The following is a 24,759-nucleotide window of genomic DNA, read 5'->3' as shown; positions in this document are numbered from 1 at the left end:
ACTGTCAAAATGCAGAGTGCACTATATGTACACAGAATTATTCCTCAAGAATTCATTTACCTCCAAGATGATTGTGCTTCTTTTTCTCCTACTTAGTAACGCTCTTACACTCTTTTGTAGAAAAGGTGGTGAATTATACTTAATGAAAGATAATAGTAACAGTTACAGATTTTTTACTTCAGAAAATAGATAATTCACTTTCTCTTATTCTGTCAGTGCTTTATGTTGATAGCACTAATATTTAAGTGTCCCTGATTATTTCTTGATATATTTCCTGATTTTATTGAGAGTTCTCCCTGATTCGTTCAGAGCTATGGCTTTGATGTTTAAAAGAGGCAGTACTAAAAAATGGAATATCAGAATAAAGATGCACCCAGATTAGTCAAATGTTTGTTTGTAGTTAACATTATAAAATATCCACATATTAAGCAAAATTATTGTATGACAATGTATGACAAAAGGATGTTTATGTAGGTGGTGGATGTTTATGTAGGTGGTGGGCATGTCCAAAAATGAAGAATGCCAAGATACTAACCTGAGTGTAGCATAATCTTCATACTCTATACCAGACAAATGTAAAAATAGTATGTGTGTGCAGAATCGGTCTTCAAACCTCCCATACACATGCTGCCTTTCATATGAAAGTATCAAGTTGACATAACATATAAAGTGTGTGTGTGTGTGTGTGTGCCAGAGTGGCTGGGATAGGACAAACAGTAACTAGAGGTAGCAAGCTTGGAAAAAATAAAGGAAAATAGGTGTAAGCTGTGCAAGCAGAGAAATTTAATATTATTTAGTGTTGGTGCCTCCCCAAATAGACATGTAAATGTATCTTCTGCTGTATATTTTGCCTTTTTTTGGCATCTGTAGTCCTCTGACCATTCTTTATATTACAGATCCCCCCAGCCTGCGCTACAACATCCAACTTGTCTTGCCAGGCCTTTATCTTCTCCTGGTGAGGGGAAAAACTAGGAGAGAGAGAGACCTTGCATCTAAATATGGTAATTTGGGAGGATGAATTAACACCAAGGTGTAACACCATCCTCAGGGCTTTTCTGGGACTTTGTGCATGCAGCTTAAGTGTACCACCTTCTCGACAAAGAAGCACACAGGTTCCAGTATTGAAGGCATCATTCTATGAGATTGGGCACTATTACCTGCATTCAACCCTTATTTGGATTGGTAACACTATGGAAGGTTAAGTCATCTTCATTTCAAGATATTGATGCAATTCTCAGGCCATTCAACAGTTGGCACTTGATCAGCAGAATGTAAGTTCTGGTTAGGCTTGCTAGTAATCAGTCCGTCACTTATCCCCTTCCCCATCTGGCTCTCCACCATCTGAGTCACACTTTGGGCTATCTGTGCACTGCAGAGCCAGCAGAATGAAAGGATTTATTTTACTCTGCTTATGGAAGGTAGCAGAAAAAATACAGTACTGTATTGATGGAATAAAAATATAAAATTTGTTGGATTAACTATAGATGGATTTACTTAAATTGTATGGGAAAATTTAGTTATTTGATGTAACTGGATGTCCTATACAGTACTGAACAAGATGCGTCAAAAGTTTACTGCTGTGAAATATAAAAATAAAATTAACATCTAAGAAATTGACTGCTATGAATATGGCAATAAAGGGACAGATGTATAAAAAGTTCATACTGTGTATGATGACACAATAGTTTTCAAGCTGGATTTAATCTATATTTTGTATTTGACTTAAGTTTGTAGCATGCAGAACCACAATAAGACTTTAATTCTGGTATCCCTTTTCCCAGAGCAGGCTACCTCTTATCAGTGTGGCTGTAGTGCAAGGGAAGGCCCTAGGTGGAGGCGCAGAACTTACTACTGCTTGCGACTTCAGGTGAGAGTAATAAAATATTGTACCTTTTTGTAGGGAAGTCCATGAAGTAATACAAAAAGGTAAATGAGAAACTAAGGTGCGTTTGTGCACGTGTCTGTGTGCATGTGCACATGCCCATAATACTGTTGAGTTTTATACGGCATTGCGTATTGGTACCAAATGGTAAATTATTTTTGGAATATGAAAATTTGAAAAATAATTTAACTTGTTTTCTAGCTGTGCAGTTATTGCTGGTTATTTCTAGTGTACTCACACTTGGCCTTGATTCTGTGGTAGCTTGAAAACTAATGGGATGTCTAGATAGAAGTCAGGAATAGCAATCATATCAACCTGTACCTCAGAAAAATGAGTGAGTTATTGTGTCAGAAAAAGTAAATGTAAAGAGCTGTGCTTCTGTGCAGCCTGGTGTTACTTGTACAAATGTTTTATTTTTAATTCGGATATAATGGATGATGTGCTTTTACATATTCTTTGTTTTTATGTCTAACAGCAGATTTGTGGACCAGCACGTCTTGTCTAAGTTGGATCTTAAGTACATTTTCTGCAGAATTTACATATAGTGCTCCCTTTCCTCCCACATTCAAAAGACATGCAGTTGGTGGATTGGCAACTCTAAATTATTTCTGTGTGTGCATGTGTATGTTTGTGTGTGTTTGTGTGTGTTTGTGTGTGTTTGTGTGTGTGTGTGTGTGTGTGTGTGTGTGTGTGTGTGTGTGTGTGTGTGTGTGTGTGTGTGTGTGTGTGTGTGTGTGCGCAAGTGATGTAGTAGAGAATCCTGCTAATCTACTTCTATTCCCCACTTGTTTAGTAAGTTCTGTGATTGACTCCACACAGAAGGCAACCCAGCTGAGAATCGAACTGGAGAACATCTTGCTGTGAGGCGACAAAGCTACCGCTACACCACTGCGCCATCCATGCTTTACTGAATGTCCTTCACCTCTGCAGTTAGAATCTCAGACCTTCAGGATGTACTTCTAGGGGAACAAAAGCTAGTGTTGCATAAAGATGGGGTCTCCCTCAAGATTAATTTTTCCTTTCAGAGGTGGTTTAGAATTGCCCCTGAACCAGCATGTGGATCTTTTCTTAATGAGAACATAAACTAGCATAGACAAAACCATCACTCCCACGTTGTGCACTGGTAGCTGGGACTTCAACTGAAATGAATGATGGATTTTGTAAAAGGAGACCAATTCCTCATCTCTTCTGCACCAGTTAAGAGGAAGGGCACATGCTCGTAAAGCAGTCACTTTCCAACTACGTGATCTTTGGCAATAGAAAGCTAATGCTACGGTCAGCTCACTCCTCTAGTGGAGTTGGAGTGACCATCTCCAGTGTTTACTTCAAGGTGCAGGTTCATGCAGCCACTCAGTCCTCAGCTCACATGTTCACCAAGCATTATTATCTGGACCGCAGCTCCAGGATTGGGCCTTATTTGGAAAAAAAGTACTCTAGGATTCATGGTTATTCCAGGTTCTTCCACCTTAGTGGCTACTGCTTGGTACTCCTACCAGGTAAAATCCCATCAAGGTGGTTTCTTAGAGTTATGATATTACAATATCAGTTAATATGATGTAGATGGGTCAGAAGTACCATCCTTCAGCCACCCTCCCCTGGATCATTGCCTTTTTCACCGGCCTTGGCTGATCGGTCTGAATGTAATGTGGGTAAGTATATACTATTATATTACTTGACCAACAACATAAGCATCAAATCTTCATTATTTCTTAATTTACAGGAAAGTGTTTTGTTAGTAGCATCTGCAAACTGTTTGTATGGTGGGTGCATGCTTACGTAGGTGGCATGTTACTTTGTGAAGTGCATACTTTGTTAGAAGCTTTCTGTTACATCGGTATAGTGTACTAAAGTTCCCAAATGCTTGAACTTCTAATTTTTTCTTGATTTCTGATTGGTGAGGAAGATGAACCCAACTAGGGTCCTTCCATTGGTAAATTATACATTTAGAAATTATCTGTTATTTTTCCTCCTTATGGTAAAGCAATCTCCCAAGGTAGCTGTTTTTTGCTAGTCAGTGGGGTATTAATATTATCATTAATTTAGTATTTCAAAAAGTGTATTTTTAGTTCATTTTAAAAGAATTTAAACTGTAGCAGAGTTCTGGGTCAGTATGTTTTTTTTAACATTTTCTTCAGCTTCAGTATCTTAAGTTTGCAAATATCAGTGAAAGATTTATTATATCCTCAGTTTGCAAAATTTCACTTGCATTATATTAAATAAATAACATTCATTTATTAGGTACATCAGTACTTGTAATTTATGCTAAATAATCAGAACATATCGGAGACCATTTAACCTTATAGCTTCCACCCAGTACAGCTAATAATTTAGCAGTAAGGTCAACAGAGTTTTATTAAACATTTCCTGCTTGTATTTATAATAGTTTAGTTACAAGTCGTCCATATCTTTAAGTAATAGTTTCCATTTTCATTAGTCATTGATCATAGGTCCAAAGGATGTTACTAGGCTATTGACCCAAGAGTCTTTACAAGCCTAACCGTTAAATCCCAATATAATACTAGATGAGAGATATTGTGTATACCCAAGGTTTTTCTAGCAAGGTCTACCCTTGTCCAGGAGAGAAGCCGGGGCAATTTCCATTAGAAATTTATGGTTTCCTATCCAGTTATCCAGGTTGTACTTTAAACAAGGTCATGGAGGTGCTCTGCTTGATATGGATTGGAAGCCTATTCCAGAGGAGTGGCAACATCTCAGTGATGTATCTGTCTCTCCAGCAGGTCCTGTTTACGTCACAGTATGGAACAGGTGACTCTAGTCCCACTTGACTTGTGGATATGCAGCATTTTCATTAGATTTGCGTTAGAGATAGCTCTGTAAACCAGACATAAGTCTCCTCAAAGTAGTCTATATGCTACTCTGTACAGTGGCATCGACTTCAGTATGTCCATATAAGACATGCTGGAGACCGTGAATTTTCTTAGTTAGAAATCTCTGAGGTCTCTCAAGCTGCTGGAGGTGTCTGGTACCAAAGACAGCATTACATTCAATAATAGCCCTGATGATGGGCGTGTACAGGGGACTTGTAACCTGTTTTGCTCTTGAGGCGATGCCTTTGCCAATCAGGTGAGTGGCGTAGAATGCCTTGCTCACCACAGTAGACACATGGTGGTCAGTCAGTTTGTGTTCCCAGGTCTCACTACTGAATTGGTACTTGGGGTATAATCAGAGGGGGACATTGTTTTTACTGAAGAGAATTATGATTCATTTTTTAGCATTTATTTAAGACCATGGCTTTGGCACCAATCACTGGTCTGTGTAAGCCCCTTTTGAAGTACTCTTGACATTGCCAGGTGATTCAGTGATAGCACCTAATTTGCAATCATTGGCAAACGTGGTTGGCCACAGCCAGCCCGTTTTGGCCTGGACTTGTCAGAAGTATATGTCAAACAAGAGGGGGTCCAGCACTGACCCTTGTTGGGACCCCAATGGTGACAGGTCTGCTGGTAGAGGTAAAGTTTCCCACTTTGAGTGTTGTTGAGCTGTGAGCCAGTTTGCAACCTGCCTGACAACAATAGGGGTTGATATTCAACTGGGTTAGTTTGTCAGTGATGTCCGTTAAGCTAGTTGCCAGTTTGCTAGTACTCAGTGAGGCGCTTTTGCAGCCCCTGATGCCTGCTCCGATGTATTCGCAGGCTGCTACAGAGACCCATTCAGAGTCTGGTATGCCGCGAGACTCTTCTTTGACTATGGAACCTGCGGATGTCTCTACCTTGGATGGGTCCGGAGCCGCTGTGTAGGCACTGGCTTCTGAGGAAGTTTTTCGCACTACTGATATTTGACACAAACCGACAACTTCTTTCGCGTCTTCAGTTCTTTCTAAAACTACAGAGTTTCTAAGGTCATGAGTTCGAGCTACGCCTAAAAAAACGATGACCCAATCTCAAGCGTCTGCTTCCTTGCCACAATCTCAGATGCTTAAAATGGCAGAAGACCTGATCATGCTGATTGGGGGAAGCCAGCCTTCCCCTGCTAAAAGAAAGAGACTTGTCCCCAGCAGCTTTATCTGACCAAGAGTCCGACTCTGAGGTTTCTGATTATGAAGACATGCCCTTATCTGCCTATGAGGATTCAAATGCAGAGGAATCCATTCCTTCTGGCTCCCCTCCAGAGGATTTTTTTATTGTTGAAACCCTACATACTTTGAGATAGCATTTCCATTGCGAATGCCAGGATTATCCTCAGTCCAGAAAGAGACTCTTGGAATTTTTAGATCTACCACAGCACAGATCCTTAGCTATCCCTCCTGTTCTGGATGTTGTAGATGATGTCTTTATGGAATTCAGTCTAACTCCTGATACTTTACTTCCTGCTCCAAGGAAACCTGACAGGTACTACAGAGTCCCTGACTCACACAAATTTCTCTTTAAAAATCCTACTGCTGACCCAGAGGTCATCTCCCAAGGACCTAAAGGAATAAAAGCAACTATAGCTAAGAATCCCACCCCCTCAGACAGGGATTCCCGAGCTTTAGGCAGATGGGTATAAAAAAGTATACATGTCTGCAATTCTTGCTGTTAGAGCATTAAATTGTCAGTTCCACATGCTGAAATGCCAGCAACATACTGTGGAACTTTTTAAGAAAAATTAACTACCTTTACTGACTGTGCAGAAAATAAAGAATTACAGGAGCTTATGCATTCTGTAAGCCATGTCCGCAAGCATAACCTGCAATGTGGGTTTGATGCCCTAGAGGCATCTTGCAGGGCAGCAGTCACAGGTTCTGTACTTAGAAGACATGCCTGGCTTAAGTAGAAGACCTTGCCAAACCATGTGAAATCAAAATTATTGGACGCGTCTCTGAACCAGGACAATCTCTTTGGCACCAGAGCAGAAGAGGTTTTAAAAAAGATGGAAGAAAAGGCCAAGTCTATGCAGACAGGCAAAGATTTTTTGCAAGTGCAGCCTCCAAGATTTAGTAGGCATTGCCCCTCAAAACATTGTTCCTTTCCAGCACCCTCAAGGACATCTCAGACTAGACCCAGGGGAAACAGACCCCCCCCCCCCAGATTACAGTCTCAGGGTATGCAGAGATCTAAGCAATGGAGTACCTCCACTTCTAAAGCTGGGACTGCTAAGCCACCCCCTTACAGAAGGAATTCACAATGACTTCTCAACTCCACCCCTCACCTCTGCCCAATTGCTCCTAACCCTAGGAGGAAAACATGCCCACCATGCAAAAAACTGGACCTCCATCACCAACGATCGATGGGTCCTCAACATAGTATCCCAGGGGTACAAATTTTATTTCCACACGCTGCCAACCCTAAAAGGGTTCCCAGATCTTCCTTTAAACCAGTGGACAGAGACACAAAACCAAGTTCAGTCCATGCTGTCCATAAGGGCAATTCAGCCTGTTCCTGCAGAACAGATAGGCCAAGTTTTTTATTCCAGACTTTTCCTGGTACCCAGAAAAGAGGGCAACTGGCTCTCAATCTTAGATGTGTCCATTCTAAACACCTTCCTGGTGGTACCAAAATTCAAAATGCTCACCCTACAGCAGCTTCTCCCTATGCTGTCCAAAGATTCCTGGTTAGCCACCCTAGATCTAAAGGAGGCATATCTGCACATCTCAATAAAGGACTCTTGCAGGAAATATCTATGTTTCAGGGCAGGATCTATGCATTATCAGTTCTCTGCACTTCCCATTGGCTTATCCGCTGCTCCCAGAGTTTTCACAAAATGCCTGGCTCCAGCCATTGCCTATTACAGACAGAGAAATATTCAAATGTATCCCTACTTGGATGATTGCCTAATTCAGGCAGACAGTCAGGAAAAGCTGTTGCAGCACCTGACATTTGTAAAGGACCTTCTTACCTCCCTGGGGTACACTATCAACGAAAATAAATTAATTCTAGTCCCCAGTCAAAAAATTGTATTCCTGGGAGCAAGCTTGGACACAGCATCCCAGATGGCATTCCTTACTCCAGAAAAGCAAGCCTATCTGACAGGCTGCTTTGCTCAAATAGCCACCAGAACCCAGCTATCTGCAAGGAAAATCCTGCAGGCTGTAGGGTTCATGGCCTCCTGCATTCTACTAATTCCATATGCCAGACTGCATATGAGGAAACTTCAATGGTACTTAAAAGTCTTTGGTGCCAACATTCTCAGGACCTGGAAACAATCATACCTATGATACCTTGTCTAAGGAAAGAGTTCCTTTGGTGGGCAGCAGCATGCAATCACAACAAGGGCTTCCCTTTACACAATCCCATGCCGCCCAGACCCTAACCACAGACGCATCAGATTATGCCTGGGGTGCACATCTTGATGGCAGGTGCATTCAGGGCCACTGGAGCCCAAATCAAATTCATCTGCACATCAACTAGAAAGAGATGCTAGCTGTTCAGCAAGCTCTGACAGCTTTCAGATCCCTACTCTCACCAGGCCCCTTACTAATCAAAACCGACAACACCACAGTGATGTGGTACATAAACAAGCAGGGGGGAACCCACTCTTACCCACTCTAAAGGCTAACCATGACCCTGTGGAACACTGCCTCAGTCATGCACATTCACATGCAAGCTCAATTCCTGCCAGGCAACCAAAACTCTCTGGCAGACAACTTAAGCATAAATCTCCTAGACCCGCGTGAGTGGCAATTAAACCACAACACCTTCAGCCTTGTGACCCAGAAATGGGGTACTCCGAAGGTGGACCTATTTGCCTCCCCCTACAACCACCAGCTCAGCAATTCTGCACCAGGGTACCTCACAGCAAGGCTTGCAAAGTGGATGCCCTATCCTTCCAGTGGGCAAACCTCTCAATATATGCATTTCCCCCTCTACCTCTTCTTACAAGAGTATTACTCAAGATAAGGGAGGAAAGACCAAGGGCAATCCTGATTGCCCCAGACTGGCCATGCCAACACTGGTACCCACTACTGTGCAGTCTGTCACCATTGCCTCCATGGCACCTACCCCAAATCCCTACTCTCCTGACTCAGCAGGAGGAACAGTTCTTGCATCCACAGTTGCAGACCCTGAACCTTGCAGCCTGGCTTATCCATTGACTTCTCCTCCAGTGGCCAGCCTAAGCAAGCAGGTACTGGATGTCATATGCGAAGCCAGATGACCCAGTACAAGGAAATCCTGTGCTGACAAGTGGAAAAGGTATTGTGTCTGGATTCACACTAAAGGAGCGGATACAGCATAGCCCTCCTTGCCTCTCATCCTGGATTACCTAGGTGACCTACTCCACAGAGGCCTCTCCTCCTCCTCCATTAAGATCCATGCCTCTGTCATCTCTGCTCATTACAGCACTGAGCAAACAATCTTCTCTCACTCTCTCATCAAGCAATTTCTGAGAGGGGCTAACAATTTAAGGCCACCAAGAAGAGGCCCCCACCCCTGCTTGGGACCTTAACTTTGTATTGGAAAAGCTCACACTACCCAGCGTCAGCAGAGTTAAAATTCCTCTCTTGGAAAACAGACGTGCTTCTGGCTATCACTTCAGCTAGAAGAGTGTCTGAGCTACAAGCACTTATGGCTGTGGAACCCTTCATTATTTTTCATGCTGACAGGGTCTCTCTCCCTCAGGACTAACCCAACTTTCATGCCTAAAATGGTGTCCAGTGTGGCTCTCAACCAGTGTATCCATTTGCCCACCTTCTTCCCTAATCCTCAAAATAAGGGGGAAAGGATCCTGCATTCTTTAAATGTGCACAGACAGCTCAGATTCTACCATAAATGGTGTCCAGTGTGACTCTCAACCAGTGTATCCATTTGCCCACCTTCTTCCCTAATCCTCAAAATAAGAGGGAAAGGATCCTGCACTCTTTAAATGTGCACAGACAGCTCAGATTCTACCTTGATAGGACTAAGCCCTTTAGGAAATCTGACTAGCTACTAGTCAGCTTTGCACCAGGGGCAGAGGGCAAGCCAATATCAAAACAAACCATCTCAAAATGGATAGCACACTGTATCCATTTCTTTTACAAACACCATGGGAAACCACCCCCTCAGGGAGTCGGAATGCATTCCACTAGGGCAACTTCAACCTTTACAGCCTTTTTCAGAGGAGTCCCTACCAGGGACATTCTGGAAGCTACTACTTGGAGTTTTATCCATACCTTCACCAAGCATTACCACCTGCCTATCTTTTCCAAATCCAGGGTGGGGTTTGCAACTGCAGTCCTGTAGAGGCATACTAACCAGCCCCAACTCTTCTTGACTGCCTCCACCCATTCTTCAGCTTTGGGAATCAACCCAAGTGTGATGACTGCAACAGTGAAACACGAATAACATAGTACAGTTGTGTACACTTACCATAAATGTAGATGCTAGAGTGTATTCACTGTTGCAGTCCTGGTTTCCAACCCTCCAGCCCCCTTGTATCTCTCTCTCTCTCTCTCTCTTCCTCATTCCTTACAGGACTACTGGTATTTACTTTTTACTGGTGGTGTTTTTCCACCATAACTTGGCTCCCTGTTTGGGGGCTCCTGACATTTGGGGCAAGAAAAACTGATATAATGGCGTTGGCTGCCAATTTTTATACCTCTGACGACCTGACGTCAGTACTGAAGCGACAGCAATCGACAACTGAAATACTAAGCCTCTGATATTCCGGCCGACTGAGGGCTACCCCTGGCAGGATAACCCAAGTGTGATGACTGCAACAGTGAATACACCCTAACATCTACATTTATGGTAAGTGTACACAACTGTACTTTCTTAGCCTTGGAGAGAGCATTGATGACTTGCTCTTTGGAGATGCATGGAGGAGGAGATGATGAAGACATCACTTGTGGTGTGCTTGGGGGGGATGGGAGGGTGAAATTTCACCAAACCTGTCTGCTAGCAGGTTTGCAATTTCTGCAGGGTCAGTGTGTGTGATACCATCCACAATTAGTTCAGTACACATCTGAGTCTTACCTTTTATGTTGCAAACGTAGCTGAAGAAAGCCTTATGGTTATCCTTTACTATGATTGTTAAATTTTTTCTCATAGTTGCTGTTTGAAGATTTTACGAGTTGTCCTGTTTTCTTGTTTAGGCTAAAGAGGGTGCTGTTCCAGTTCTGAGATCTCACTTTTGTATTTTTAGATTGCAGCTTTATTTGCTTGTTGTATAACTTTATTAATACTAGACGCCCACTACGTTGGTTTGTTTTTTTTTTCTTGAGGATCTTGCTTTAATCCTGTCTGGCATGGATATGTATATGCATTTGAGTAGATGTTTATACAGGGCATCACTGTATACCATAGCATAGCTGTCAATGCCATCTGTGGAAACTGGAGCTTGGAAGTCAATTATACCTTCCCTTAGGAGGGTATAGTTAGCTTTGGTGAAGTTTTTTTAGCTTGACTTCTCTCTTGGGGAGTTCTGGTGCTATTGCTACTTTAAAAATAACTGATTTATGGTCAGATTTAACCAGTGAAGGGCCCTATACTTGAAGCATTGCATTGGTCACTCACATTGGTGAGGACCATGTCTAGAATATTGGAGCCCTTTGTGGGGTGATGCACTATTTGTTCCAGGGCATTTAAGTTAACGAAAGTCCAGGAACTTTTGTGGTAGTGAATTTGGGCTCATAAAAGTTTCCCAATTAATGGAGGGATAGTTGACGTCACCCATGACTAGGGTGTTAGGTTGTACTTTAATTGTCCCAAGTAGGTCTAAATAAGCTGTGTGGGCATTTGGTTCATGGAAGGGGGACCTGTAACTGACGACCTGAAGGGGGTCTTACCCATGGTAATTTGGACTTTGAGTAGCTCCATAATCTTGTCTAACCAATCTAGAGGTGTAATTATCTTTTAATTAAGATAGATACTCCACCTCATTTGGTTCTCACACCTTCAATTTGCGGTCAGAAAGTGTGGAAGGCATTGTAGCCTTGCAAGACCAGGATACTTTCTGTGGCCTTGAGCCAGGTTTCTATGACTGCACAAATGTTGACATCATCCAGGAAGAGGAGTGCTTCCAGAGAGTGCAATTTCTGATTTTAAACTCATAGCATTTAGCAGCACGACCCGTAGTTTCTTTGTGTTTGATATTTTCACTTCGGGAATTTTTGTTTTGTGACCTTGCTTAAAAAAGGCATTAAGGGGAAGGAAAGTGCCTTAGCCAGCAACCGAAAGCCTATAGGTGCCAGGTGAAGACCATCTCTGGCAAAGCAGCGTAGTGTATCCACCATGTTGTCCCACGCTGACAGGAACTGGATCCCCTTGAGTGACACCAGAAACTAAGGTTATTATTGAAGTCAATCATTTTCTGTTTATATTCTGGTATCATTCTGTGTGAGGGTAAAATACTCAAAGCTAGGGACATGGCTGCCTGGGACATTGAGAGTTCAATCATGTCTCTCTTCACATAGTCCAGAGAGGTACATCTCAAGTTGTTCACACCAACATGAACTATGATGGAGTCATAGCAGTGCTTGTTGAGAGACTTGAGTGCACGTGTCATCTGGTGAATCCTTGCACCAGATAGGTAGCTAACTGTAACCTTCTCCTGTTCATTCATTCTCCCGTCTTTTGCATATAATCCATGGCTTCATAGTGGGGAAACTGGAGCATGACCTAGCACTCTGGGTGCAGGGCATGAAAGTTCATTCTGAGCAGGGCACAAACCCCATTGCAGAATACCTACCCACACTGTTCCCATCTGCTGACAGTTTAGTGGGTTACTAGTTTATCTAAGGCACATTTTTTGTAATGTAGGCACAAACAGGAGCACCCAGAAAAATCCCACACAGGGAAGATGTGGAAAATCCAGCCAAGAACTGAACTAGAGAACCAAGTGATATGAAGCAGCAACATTAGCTGCAATGCAACCCATCTCAAATTATATTCTTTTATGTATGTTATGACGCCTTGTGTATTAAGAAAACTGTTCTATTCAGCTTTAAGCGCTACCCACCTCCTATCACAATCATCTGAACCATTACATCTTCCAGTTTCCGAGTTTCATAATCTGGAACTTCTGGTGTCTGTGCAGTCTGTGGATTTAAATTGTAATTACTGATTTAGAGTTTAAGGCTGGATCAATAGAATAATTTGGAAAAAAAAAACGGATGAAATGGGGGGGGGGATAAGAAAATGAGCATTTTTTTTCAGTATAAAAGTATCTTAATTGGTCTCCCAGATCATGTAGTTCCATTAGTTTAGACAGTGTCTTTAGCAGCCACATTTTTATCCAGTTGCGGATTTTGAATCATATTAATTTCCCTGCTATTAATTTTTTACATTACTGAAGTGCGTGTGTGCACGCGCATGTGTGTGTGCACGCGCATGTGTGTGTGTGTGTGTGTGTGTGTGTGTGTGTGTGTGTGTGCACGTGCATGTGTGTGTGTGTGTGTGTGTGTGTGTGTGTGTGTGTATATAGCTGTGTGATATATATATATATATATATGTGTGTGTGTGTATATAGCTATATATATATATATATATATATATATATATATATATAGCTCTCTCTCTAAATATATATATATATATATATATATATATATATATATATATATATATATATATATATATATATATATATGTATATATATATATATATATATGTGTGTATATGTAGGTATACACACACAGACATATATATTTAGAGAGAGAGAATGTGTGTATGTATAAGTTATAAAACCTACCTGTACTTGGATCATAGGTATTTAATAAAGGTGTAGGTACCTTTAGCAAATAACCATATTAACCTTCAGGATGAAAATTAAATTTGGGTATATCTGCTTGAATAGAATTTTAACATACAGCAGTAGCTTTAATTTCAGTAACAACTGAAACACAGAAACAATACTGCAGATTTAATATGGAGTACAGTAGACTTGGAATTCCTAACCAGCATTTAAAATGTCCAGTTTCAAAATATATAAAGACAGTTATTATTTTCCTGTCTTGCGATCAGAAAGATAACACAAAAAAATGTGGATTATAGTATACTGGATATTGGTCTTGCTTGGCAGAAATATACACTAGCATAGACATACAGAGAGAAAAATAAATGTTTTTAAGACTATTGAAATGAAGAACTAGAAACATAAAGACTACTGTATGCACTTGTGTGTTAAATGGGACATTTCTTTTTTGCATTCAAGTAACCCTTCATCTCACTCCAAGCACCAAACCTACCAAGAGCTAGACTCACTGATCATACAAAATCTTGTCTCAGGAGCACACCTGAAGCATTCACATCCATTAATTAAAACTCGAGTGCAAAATAAAGATAAAACTGTCCTCCAACAATAGAAGTATGACATAGCACTCCCAAGTGAAATGACTAGAATTCCAATACTTGTTCCTGTTGTTCAGTAATTTCAGCTGAATTTGTGCAATTTAGTTTTATTTAAGTTATAACTTAATAGCCAGCACGACAAAGATAAAGCCATGCTGGTGATGCAGGTAACCCAGGTTCCATTGGTGGCTAGGGCATATGAAGTGGCTAGGGAGGACTGGCATGACTGTACTGTGAGGGGGGAGGAACACCTGTATGGGGTATCCAGCACAATTCATTTTCTCTGGCAGAGGCCATGAAAAAACTTTATAAAAGGCTTCTTTGTATTGAGCAGGGTAACTTGCTGGTATCATCCCCTTGCAGAAGTGAGAAGTGGTCCAGCATAAGCTACCTATTGCACATCCCACCCTTGGGGAGTTACAGAGGTATTGCAGATGTTAGCGTTTTAAAGCAGGAAAAACACAGCAGTATAACTCTGCACCTGGAGACCTCTGTCACCTCACCAGCCCTGAGTATGGGTTGCTGTAAGTTTGGAAGTAGATATTAGAGCCCAGTAGGTCTGATGAATGAGTAGAAGCACCGGTACAAGGCAATGGTCAGCTGCAGGGTGCAGTAGAAACATGTAACTTGAAAGCTACTCGTATAGTGAAAGGAGAAAAGGAATCCACAGTAATTAGGAAGCAACCTCAGTCCCTAACATTAAGTATAACTAGGCCGGCTGACAATCATTTAACAGTATTGAACAGAAGAGGAAAGATAACCAAACTGCGTTAAATATAAGTAGAAATCTGGAAAATATTATTTTAATTAAATGTAACCAAATTTCTAAAGAATTGTATGCAAGGTAAGCTGGCCAGTAACACATAGCACTAATTGATATTATGTCCTGTTTAAAAATATTGGTGTATCAAAAAATTTGAAAATTTCCTTGAAATAAAATAAAAATAAAAGTGACAGCAAAATGGATATTTTAATGTACTCTTTGGTATCATTCCTTCAAAAAAGTCACTCCTGGTGACAATCATGACTTGGCAAGGCCCCCACAACAGCAAAGGTGAAGTGTAGGTTAGCCCAGCCCCACTTGCAGTGTGAGGCTACTTGCTGCCTTGGTAAAATGCATCACCCATGTGTGCCCCAGTGTAACAGTTCTCCCTCTTATATTCCCTTTATCTTTAAAAAAGAGCAGTAGACTGGACTGCAACTTCCTACGCTTTAACTGCCCTTTCAGCAGTGCATCGTTCATGTTCTACACCATAATTGATTTGCCACCCCAATCTGCATACATACAGCTCTTTTTTTTTTCCCCTTCCTTCCTTTATTTTTTAAGGAAGTAAGCAAACTCTTTTGAGGAGCCAAAGAAGGAGATTCATAAACTTGATGGGATCGCACGTGGTTAGTGCCACCAGCCACCCACCCTTATCAGCTTTATCAGGCACTTAATGCTTTCCCCAAGAGAGATGGAGAGGACTGTCCTGTAATCAAAGGCTTCAAACGCTAACATCTGCAGTGCCTCTTACAAAGCTAAATTGACAAATCTGGCTATATTGTCAATTTAGCTTGAATAAGCAAAGATACATTTTGACAAAGTCATTGATAATTTGTGCAATTTAAGGCTCGAAAACAGAAACTAATGTTCGTACTGTTACAAAGCAATTTGTAAGAATTAGTTTTTCCTTTTTCAAGAATATAAGTTTTTTTGCTTGTATTTATTGTAATATTTTCATTTGTTTTACTGATGCAATTATATATAGAAAGTTCAATAAAAGGAAAATTTGACTGTTTTGTTTTCTGACTATTATTTTGTTTCATTTCATGAATATTACTTGAAAACAGCTGTCATAGAGGAGGAGGTTGGAAAAAAAATCTCTGTTTGGGGGGGGTAAAAAAGAAATGCTCAGCTCTGGGTGTCAAAAACATTTTCTTTTCTGGGTTGTGGTCTGCCAACCAACATATGGGAGTGCATCCTGGGATGTCATTGCTACTCTTCACATACAGCTAGCTAGGGCATGACCCCAGTAAGTCAGCCTATAGAGACTGAGTTGTTCAGCTCTCTAGTTAAGGCTTGGTGATAGAATTTGGGTTTGAGAAGTTATCTCCTTTCACTCCAGCCTGATATGCTTCGGAAGTCTTACAGGTTGACGTTAGACACTGCTTTGGGTCTTGCCACACAAAGTGGGTCCAGGGTCTGCTCCTCTTAGATGTATTATATGTGTATGCTGTTTGACTTATGGTAAGATCTGTCCTCACAGATGCACACCCTTAGAAGAATACACCTATCTGATACCTGCTGGGTGCCCCATGCTGGCCTATTGTGATCATGTGCTCTCTGCTATTTTCCACCACAAGTATTGGGGTCGTATTACCTAACACCTAGTAGCTACTTACCATTTTATTTATTGGTGTGCAGATTAGAGGAACACAGTCTGCACTTTGCTGGAGCTAGTGGTAGAACAGTCTCTCCATCACGTTCAGTCTCCTCCTTGCAAAGAGTTTGTGAAGACAATGAGTGTCTTGAGTCTGACAACAGTAATGGGAATACTGTTTTTTTAGAATGACAGATTTTTGTGTACCTCATTTGTCTGTGCCCCCGCCCCAGGAAAAAGAGTTTTATACAGGGTGGACAATATGACCTCATTTGCCAACTGTTCTATCCAGACCTGTTGTCTGAGAGCTCTTGCCAGTTCTGGAACCAGACAAAGAAATTACTGCTGTACCACATGCCATAGAGCCAGTAAAACAAAATCAGTGTACCTCCTCTGTAAAGACTTTTGATAGACGAGGCGCTAGAGGAGATTGATTCTTTTTTGTTTTAACAAAAGTTTCTGTGCTTGGAGGAGGTATTGATTTTGTTTTACTGGCTCTGTGGCATGTGGTACAACAGCCCTTGCCAGATGTTTCACGATAAGGGAATATTAAGTAATATTTATCCTTCTGTACTCCTCCTTTTAATGTTTTCTGTTGTAGTATGTGATAGTATAGTGTAGTGTTAGATTTAGATTCTAGTAGGTTTTATTATCTTTTGTGTTATACTTATCTTTAGTGTGCCTTTTTTTTAGATAGGTACATAGTTATATTATAGTTAGGATAGTACAGTACTTTGTGTGAGTTTGTGTTTTATAGCTGTAGGATACTTTTCTTAGATGTGGTTTGAGTTGTGTATATAGATTTTCTGATAGTATTCTGATGTCAGACAAAGCTTTGGGATGTCAGACAAAACTTTGGGATTTAAAAAGTGTTCGGCCTGTGGACATAAGATCCTTCATCAAGATCCTCCTCTTTCCTTGTGTGTGTGTACTATTTAGGTGCTGCTCATCTACAGGCAAACTGTGATATTCGTGCTGCCTTTGGTTCTACAGCTATACAAGGTAGGAGGGGAAAATCTGATTATGAAAAGCTTACTTTCTCAGCAGATAGGGTCTTCTACTGCAACTATGTCTTCCGAGTCAAGACCTTCATCTACTTTTCCCAGCAGAGAAAAGAGAAAGAAAAAGATAAGACTAAAGAGAAACGCAGGGGAAAAGGTCTCTAGAGAAATGGCGAAAGAAAAACAATTAGATGAGAAAAGGCTTAGCAAGTCGAGGAAAAGGTCCCCAGATCCAACTAGTCTGTCAGATCTGATACCCAAAACATCAAGGTGGTTGTATTCACCTGTCATTTGGGTCTGAACTCCACCCCCTTGAACTGCTTTTTTTTTTTTCCAGAACACGGAAGCCTTCAGCTCTAGTCATTCACCAGTCCTTCATGCCAGACGTCTTTCTAGTCCCTCATCTGTAGCATCATTGTCAGTGTATGTCCAATATACCAGAAACCTTATGGAAATGAATTTCAGCTGAATAATGAAGTTTTTGAGGACACATATCCAACTTAGCCTTACTAGTGCCATCCCCCAGGGCATGTCCAAGTACAGGCTGGCAGACCCCATCACATTTTTCTCTGATACCAGTTCAGTATTTGAAACAGATTCTCTTGGGTCCAAGCATTTACTGTGTACCTCAGTTGGATCAGACTGTCCAAGGGACTTTGTCTTCAGCTACCCCCTTACTCCCTTGATTCCAGTGCTGTCGCATTGGGACGAGTCCTGAAGCCAAAGCATCTATGTCAGAGTACTGGAGGTGGAGTTGACCCTGAGATTCTCTGAGCTGTTCCTTCCCCTTGGTGCCTTGGCACTCAACATCTCAGGTCCGAGATCCTCCTCAGAGCTGACATTGGCTGGTACAGGGAGATTTCCTTAGTCATTTGACAGGGGTGGAAAGGGCTTTGGCTGGACTATAAGGCAGATGCATATACCGAGTTGAAATCTGTCCCAACACCATGTAAAACCTGTTCCGTACGCCTTTCATTGGATCAACAGTGGCACTCGGAACCCATAAGCTTTGATACTACTTGACATGCAAGTTGCCACTCCGATTCTAACATCTCCACCTTAACTCCAGAGACATTTTCCAAGGAAACAGACGTGCAAATGGAAGCATATAGACTCCTCTCATGAGTCAGTCACTGGTTTGGATGAGGATGACAGTTCCCCTAGATTTCACTGTCACATTTTGGGACATTCTGGAATTGATGAAGGTGAAAATGGGTTGGTCCTTTGAAACTCCTCAGAAAGAATCCGTTTCTTGACGCTTTTAGGTCTGGCTCATCTGCATTCTGGGTGGTTCCCTGTCCAAATTCCCTCCTAGATCTCATGGCACTGAGGGCATGGAAGGACCCTGATATTATAGAGCCAATTCCCCAAAGAACTGACAGAATTTTAGTAATTCCAAAGGATAGGAAGCATTGAATGAAAGGACGTCCAGTAAATGTCATGGTACTAGCAGCAGCCACAAAGAGAGAACTGTTTGAAGAAAGTTCATCTATCCATCCCCCTAACAGAGAGTCAAAGGCATTTGACAGATTAGGGAAATGGGCTTATGCTTCAATGACCTTTGCTCTCAAAGCACTGAACTACCTTGGAAACTTGACATGTTTTTCAGAGTGACTTGATCATGGAGATACCCAAGTCCCTCTGAGGTAACTTGCCTTTGAATGTTCAAAAAACAGTGGGCACCCAAATGTCTAACCTGTAATCTACTTCTAATGTAGCCATGCACCTGCTGTCCATTGCAGCAGATGGTACAGCAAGAGCAGCTGGTACAGGCATTACCATGCATCTCCATTCCTGGATGCAGCTATGTGATTACAAGGAATGCTTCAAGGCATCCTTTATTAATGCCCCTCTTTAATGGTTGTACTCTTTTTTGGACCAAAGGTTGAAGAGATGCTTACCAAGAGTGAGCAAGACAGTAAAACCCTGTCTGTCATAGGAATCTGTTTCTCCACCCCACAGAGGTCCTATTCCAGGATACAAAATGGAGGTAAGAAAATGAGGTTCAGAAAATCACAGGATTTTCGCCATTACACTCCTGTGGATGGAACCCCCACTAAAGCAGAGGGGGAGGGAGCTCGAATGGACATTACCCTAGAGGCAAAGGTGGATTGCAGAATTAGGGTTTCTGTGGTCCCTTCACCTTGAAACCCTATCACTGCCCCTAAAAGGTTTACCTGTCTGTCACACTGTGGAGGCAGTCAAGGGGGTGTTTAACCTTGTCCTCACAAGCCTGACAAAACATTACTTCATATTATGTGCTAAGGATAATTGCCAGAGGCTTTACCATTCCCTTTTTGTATCCAAAGAAGAGATTAAAGATTCCCAATATTCCACCAGATCGGTTTGAATCTGCAGCAACAGAAGTTTGTGTTGCTAGAAGAGTCATCAAATACATCCCCCAGACCAGTTAAAATCCATTTTTTTCTCAGTTACAAATAAGATAGGGAACCTCAGACCATTATAAGATCTCAGCCGCCTCAATCAGTTTGTCAAACAGAAGAAGTTACGGATCGCCACAGTAAAGTCCATACTATCTCTGTTGAGGAAGTACAATTGGATGTGGTCTATAGAGCTCTAAGATGCCTACTACCATGTAAGATTCAAAGGTGATCCAGGAGATGTCTCCATTTTTGTCTGGAAGCCAGTCACTGCCAGTTCAGAGCACTGCCATTTGGTCTCACTACAGCCTTCCCATGTGTTCACCAAGATTATGGCAGTGGTAGCAGCTTATCCTCTGCTGCAAGGGATCAAAGTCTTTGCATATCTGGATGATTGGCTTCTAACTGCTACTTCTAGGGATCTGCTGCAACATCAAGCATAACTACTCCATTTTGCAGACAGGTTAGTGATAATAATCAGTCATGCAAAAAGCCAGCTCCCTCCTACTCAACAAATGGAATTCATAGAATGTCATATCAATACAAAACTGCCAACCAACCAACAGCAAGAGTGCTGTCCTTAAGACTGGTGGCTTCTCAAGTAATTCAGCATCCATGTTCAGACAAAAGATTGATTCTTTGTTTATTAGGTATGATGGCCACTACCATCACTTTAGTTCCACTGCCGAGATATTACATGAGTGTTACAGTGGACTCTTTCAGTCCAGCAGTCAAGAGTCTTCATCCCCTCTATGACAGAATTCCTCACACTCAAATATTCAGAAACCATATACAGTGTTGGATAACCTCTCTGTCAGTTACAGAAGGGAGACCCTTTTGCCCACCAACACCCCAGGCCACAGTAACCATGGAAGTTTACCCTTATAGAGTGGGGAGAGCATTTTGAAGAGAAGACTGTTCAAGGTACTTGGTCACCTGTGGAGGCTAAACTTCACACCAATATCTTGGAGATGAGTGATGGTCCTAGAATTGTAAGCTTTTCAGGACCCATCTACCCAAGGTTGTGATATCCATCCAAACAGACAATATGTCAGTAGTATAGTACATCATCAAACAAGGGGGAACAAGATCATATCCACTTTGCCAGTAGTCCATGCAAGTCTGGCCCTTTTTTTATGGTAACAACACACATTCCCTGGACATCTAATGTACTAGCAGACAAATTGAGCAGGTTGAGCCTTTTGCCTCACTATTGGTCTCTCAAACAGATGGTGGCAACTGAGATTTTCAACCACTGGGGACAACCTTGTTGTGACCTGTTTACCTGTTACAGTACAGTTGTGTACCTACCATAAATGTAGATGTTTGAGTGTATTCACTGTTGCAGTCATTACACTTGGGTTGTCCTGCTGGCAGGCTACCCGCAGTCGGCCCAAGTTCCAAAGTCTAGGTCCGGCGTCGGTTGCTATCACCTCTTCCCTGACGTCAGTGTGCCAAGGGTATAAAAGATGCAACCAAAGCCATTTTCTTCAGTTTTTCTTGCCCCAGATGTCACGTGCCCCCAGATAGGAAGGCTGAAAATAATACATTATACCAAAAAGCATGTATGTACTAATGTAAACATATCCTTCCTCTACAAGCAAATACACCACATAGGTTGTATAGAGTTGAGAAGTTCAGAGAAGTCCCAGCAAAGAAAAAGGGGGATGGTGGGTGGGTAACCTGGACTGCAACAGTGAATACACACTATTTATGGTAGGTACACAACTGTACTATGTTTATCGTGCTTCACTGTTGCAGTCCTTACACTTGGGTTGAATCCCAAAGCTGAGGTTGGGAGGCTGGGTCCAAATTGGATTTGGAGAGGCTACCAGGCCCTGCAGAACTGCAGTGGCAAAGCCCGCTCTGGATTTAGAGTAGAGAGATAAGTGGTGGTGCTTGGTGAAAGTGTGCACTGAACTCCAGGTTGCAGCTTCCAAAATGTCTTTGGTTGGTACTCCTCTGAGAAAGGCTGCTGAAGTGGCTGCTGCTCTGGTAGAATGTGGCCTAATGCCCTTAGGCACTGATTTGCCGTGTTGTGCATAACAGAAGCGGATGCAGTGTCCTATCCATTTTGAAATTGTGTGCTTTGTGATAGGCTTTCCTTGTGATCCTGCAGCATAGGCTACAAACAATTGCTCAGTTTTTCTGAAAGCTTTTGTTTTGTTCAAGTAGAATCATAGCTGTCTGTGTATATCCAAAACGTGCAGAAGTCTCTCCCCTTTATTCTGGGGGTTTGGGTAGAAAGTTGGTAAATGAATGGTTTGGTTCAGGGCCACATTGGAAACCACTTTTGGCATGAATGTTGGGTTTGTCCTAAGAGAAACCTAGTGCTGGTGAAAAATGATGAAAGATTCCACAGCCATTAATGCCTGTAACTCTGAGACTCTTCTTGCTGAAGTTATTGCTAGGAGCAAAGCAGTTTTCCATGATAAAAATTTTATATCAGCTGTGCTGGCTGGTTCAAAAAGAGGCAGTGTGAGCTCTTCTAAAACAAAATTGAGATCCCAAGTTTGGTACTGGTGCTCTCCTTGGGGGTCTTATGTTTTTTGCCCCTCTGAGGTACTGTCTTAGTAGAGGATGTGAAAAAATAGGAGGTTCCGTATTGCAATGAGCTGAAATGGCAGAGGCATGGATCTTAATTAATGAGAAAGATAGGCCTTTGTCCAGCATCTCAGTTAGGTATTGTAAAATCATGGGTATATTTGGAACAAGTGGTTCGAGCCCTTGTGCCTGGTTCCAAGCACAGAATCGCTTCCATTTTTCTGCATAAGATTTCCTAGTGCTGGGCCTCCTGGCTTCTAAAATGACATCCATAACAGCTTTATAGAGAGATGCAGTTTGAGTGGCTACATTATCTGCCATGCTGCCAGATTTAAGGTTCTGAGTTGACTGTGCAGAATCTGATTGTTTTGTTGAGTCAGAAGATGAGGAATTTGAGGTAGAGGCCAGGCTGGGCCTTGAGACAAGCTCTTTAGGATTGGATACCAGTGCTGGCATGGCCAGTCTGGGGCAATCAGGATCATTTTTGGCCTCTCTTGTCTGACTTTTAGGAGCACCTTGGTAAGTAGAGGCTTTGGAGGGAAGGCATAGATTGTCAGGGTTTTCCAGCTGAATGATAGAGCATCCACTTTCCATGCTTGAGAGCATCCACTTTCCATGCTTGAGAGTCATAAGTTCTTGTGCAGAATTTCTGTAGTTGGTAATTGAGAGGGGAAGCAAAAAGATCTATGTCTGGGCATCCCCATTTTCTTGTTATCATGCTGAACACCTGTGGATTTAGTTTCCATTCGTGAGGGTCCATTAGTTTTCTGCTTAGTTCATCTGCCAGTGTATTTTTTGTTCCTGGCAGGAATTGTGCCTGCAGATGTACTTGATGGGTCAGTGCTGTGTTCCACAAAGTCGTGGCTTGCCTACATAGGCGGTAGGAATGTGTGCCCCCTTGCTTGTTTATGTACCACATAACTGTGGTGTTGTCCGTCTTTATTAGTAGTTGTCCTGGATGTAGTAGGTCCTTGAAAGCTGTCAGGGCATTCTGTACAGCTAGCATCTCTTTCTGATTGATGTGAAGATGCATTTGTTCCTTGGGCCACGTGCCCCGAATACATTTTCCTGCCATATGTGCCCCCTAGGCATAATCCGATGCATCTGTTGTTATTGTCTGCCTGGCTGTGTGTAAGGTGAAGGGCTGTCCCTTGTTGTGGTGACAGGCCTGGGACCACCATCGAAACTCCTGCTGTGTAGGCAGGGAATTAAAGTTATGATTGTCTCCAGGCTGTGGCAATGTTGAGTCCAAACACTTTTTAGATACCATTGTAGTTTCCTCATATGCAGTCTTGCATATGGAATTAGTAGAATGCAGGACGCCATGAAGCACAGGGCCTGCAGAATTTTTCTTGCAGGGAGCTGGGTCTTTGTTGCCATCATTTGAAAGTAATGAGTCAGTTGCCTTTGTTTGTCTGGCGTGAGATAAGCCATCTGGGCAGTTGTATTTAAGCTTGCACCCAGGAATATTATCTCTTGAGAGGGCACTAGTTTTGATTTCTTTTCGTTTACTGTGTACCCTAGGCAAATTAGTAATCTTTTTACAAACGCCAGATGCTTTAGAAGAATGTTCTTGCTCTCTGCATGAATAAGGCAGTCGTCCAAGTAGGGATATATTTGAATTCCTTTTTGTCTGCAAAATGCAATTACTGGTGCCAGGCATTTTGTGAAGACCCTGGGCGCAGTAGATAAGCCAAAGGGCAGTGCAGAGAATCGGTAATGCATTGAGCCTGCTATGAATCTGAGGTATCTTCTGCAAGATTGTCTGATTGGGACATGCAGGTATGCCTCCTTGAGGTCCAAATTAACTAGCCAAGCCTACTTGCCCAGCATGGGTAGAAGTTGCTGTAGTGTTAACATTTTGAATTTTGGAACATCCAGGAAAGTATTTAGGATTGACAGGTCCAGTATTGGTCTCCAGGCTTTGTCCTTTCTGGGTACTAAGAAAAGTCTTGAGTAAAAGCTTTGTCCTTTCTGGGTACTAAGAAAAGTCTTGAGTAAAATCCTTGCCCCTGTTCTTGCTGTGGTACCCTTTGAATAGCTCCCATGTCCATGAGAGCAGCAATTTGTTTTTGTGCCTCTGCCCATTGGTTTTGTGGCAGGTCCGGCATACCTTTTGATTTTGGAAGTGTGTGAAAGTGGAACCTGTAACCCTGAGAAACAACATTCAGTACCCATTTGTCCTGGGTCTGGGTAATTATGTGCCATTTTTTTGAGAAAAGTGCGATTTCAACTATCCCATCATTAACTGGGAAAACTACTCATGTACCAACTCTTTTCCTCAACGTTTTGTAGAATTCATAAATTCCAATGCCTTGGATCAACTTATTCACACCCCCACCAGGGGCAGCAATATCCTAGACCTGGTCATTACCAACATG

General features: G+C 42.0%; 1 protein-coding gene across 2 annotated transcripts in view; it reads left to right on the top strand.

Annotated features, from left to right (window-relative positions):
* ECHDC1 (ethylmalonyl-CoA decarboxylase 1) overlaps positions 1-24,759 on the top strand; it is a 301,457-nt gene that overhangs the window by 215,056 nt on the left and 61,642 nt on the right. For both annotated transcript variants that reach the window (XM_044064070.1, XM_044064078.1), the window contains exon 5: positions 1,787-1,867. In XM_044064070.1, the coding sequence (XP_043920005.1) occupies positions 1,787-1,867 (81 nt within the window). The remainder of the gene's footprint in view (positions 1-1,786; positions 1,868-24,759) is intronic.

Source organism: Protopterus annectens, chromosome 1.part0 (genome assembly GCF_019279795.1).
Source record: "Protopterus annectens isolate FY-2018-M chromosome 1.part0, PAN1.0, whole genome shotgun sequence".
In the NCBI taxonomy this organism is placed as follows: domain Eukaryota; kingdom Metazoa; phylum Chordata; order Ceratodontiformes; family Protopteridae; genus Protopterus; species Protopterus annectens.
Note: the sequence above shows the minus strand (reverse complement) of the source record. Positions and strands in the feature narration are given on the sequence as shown.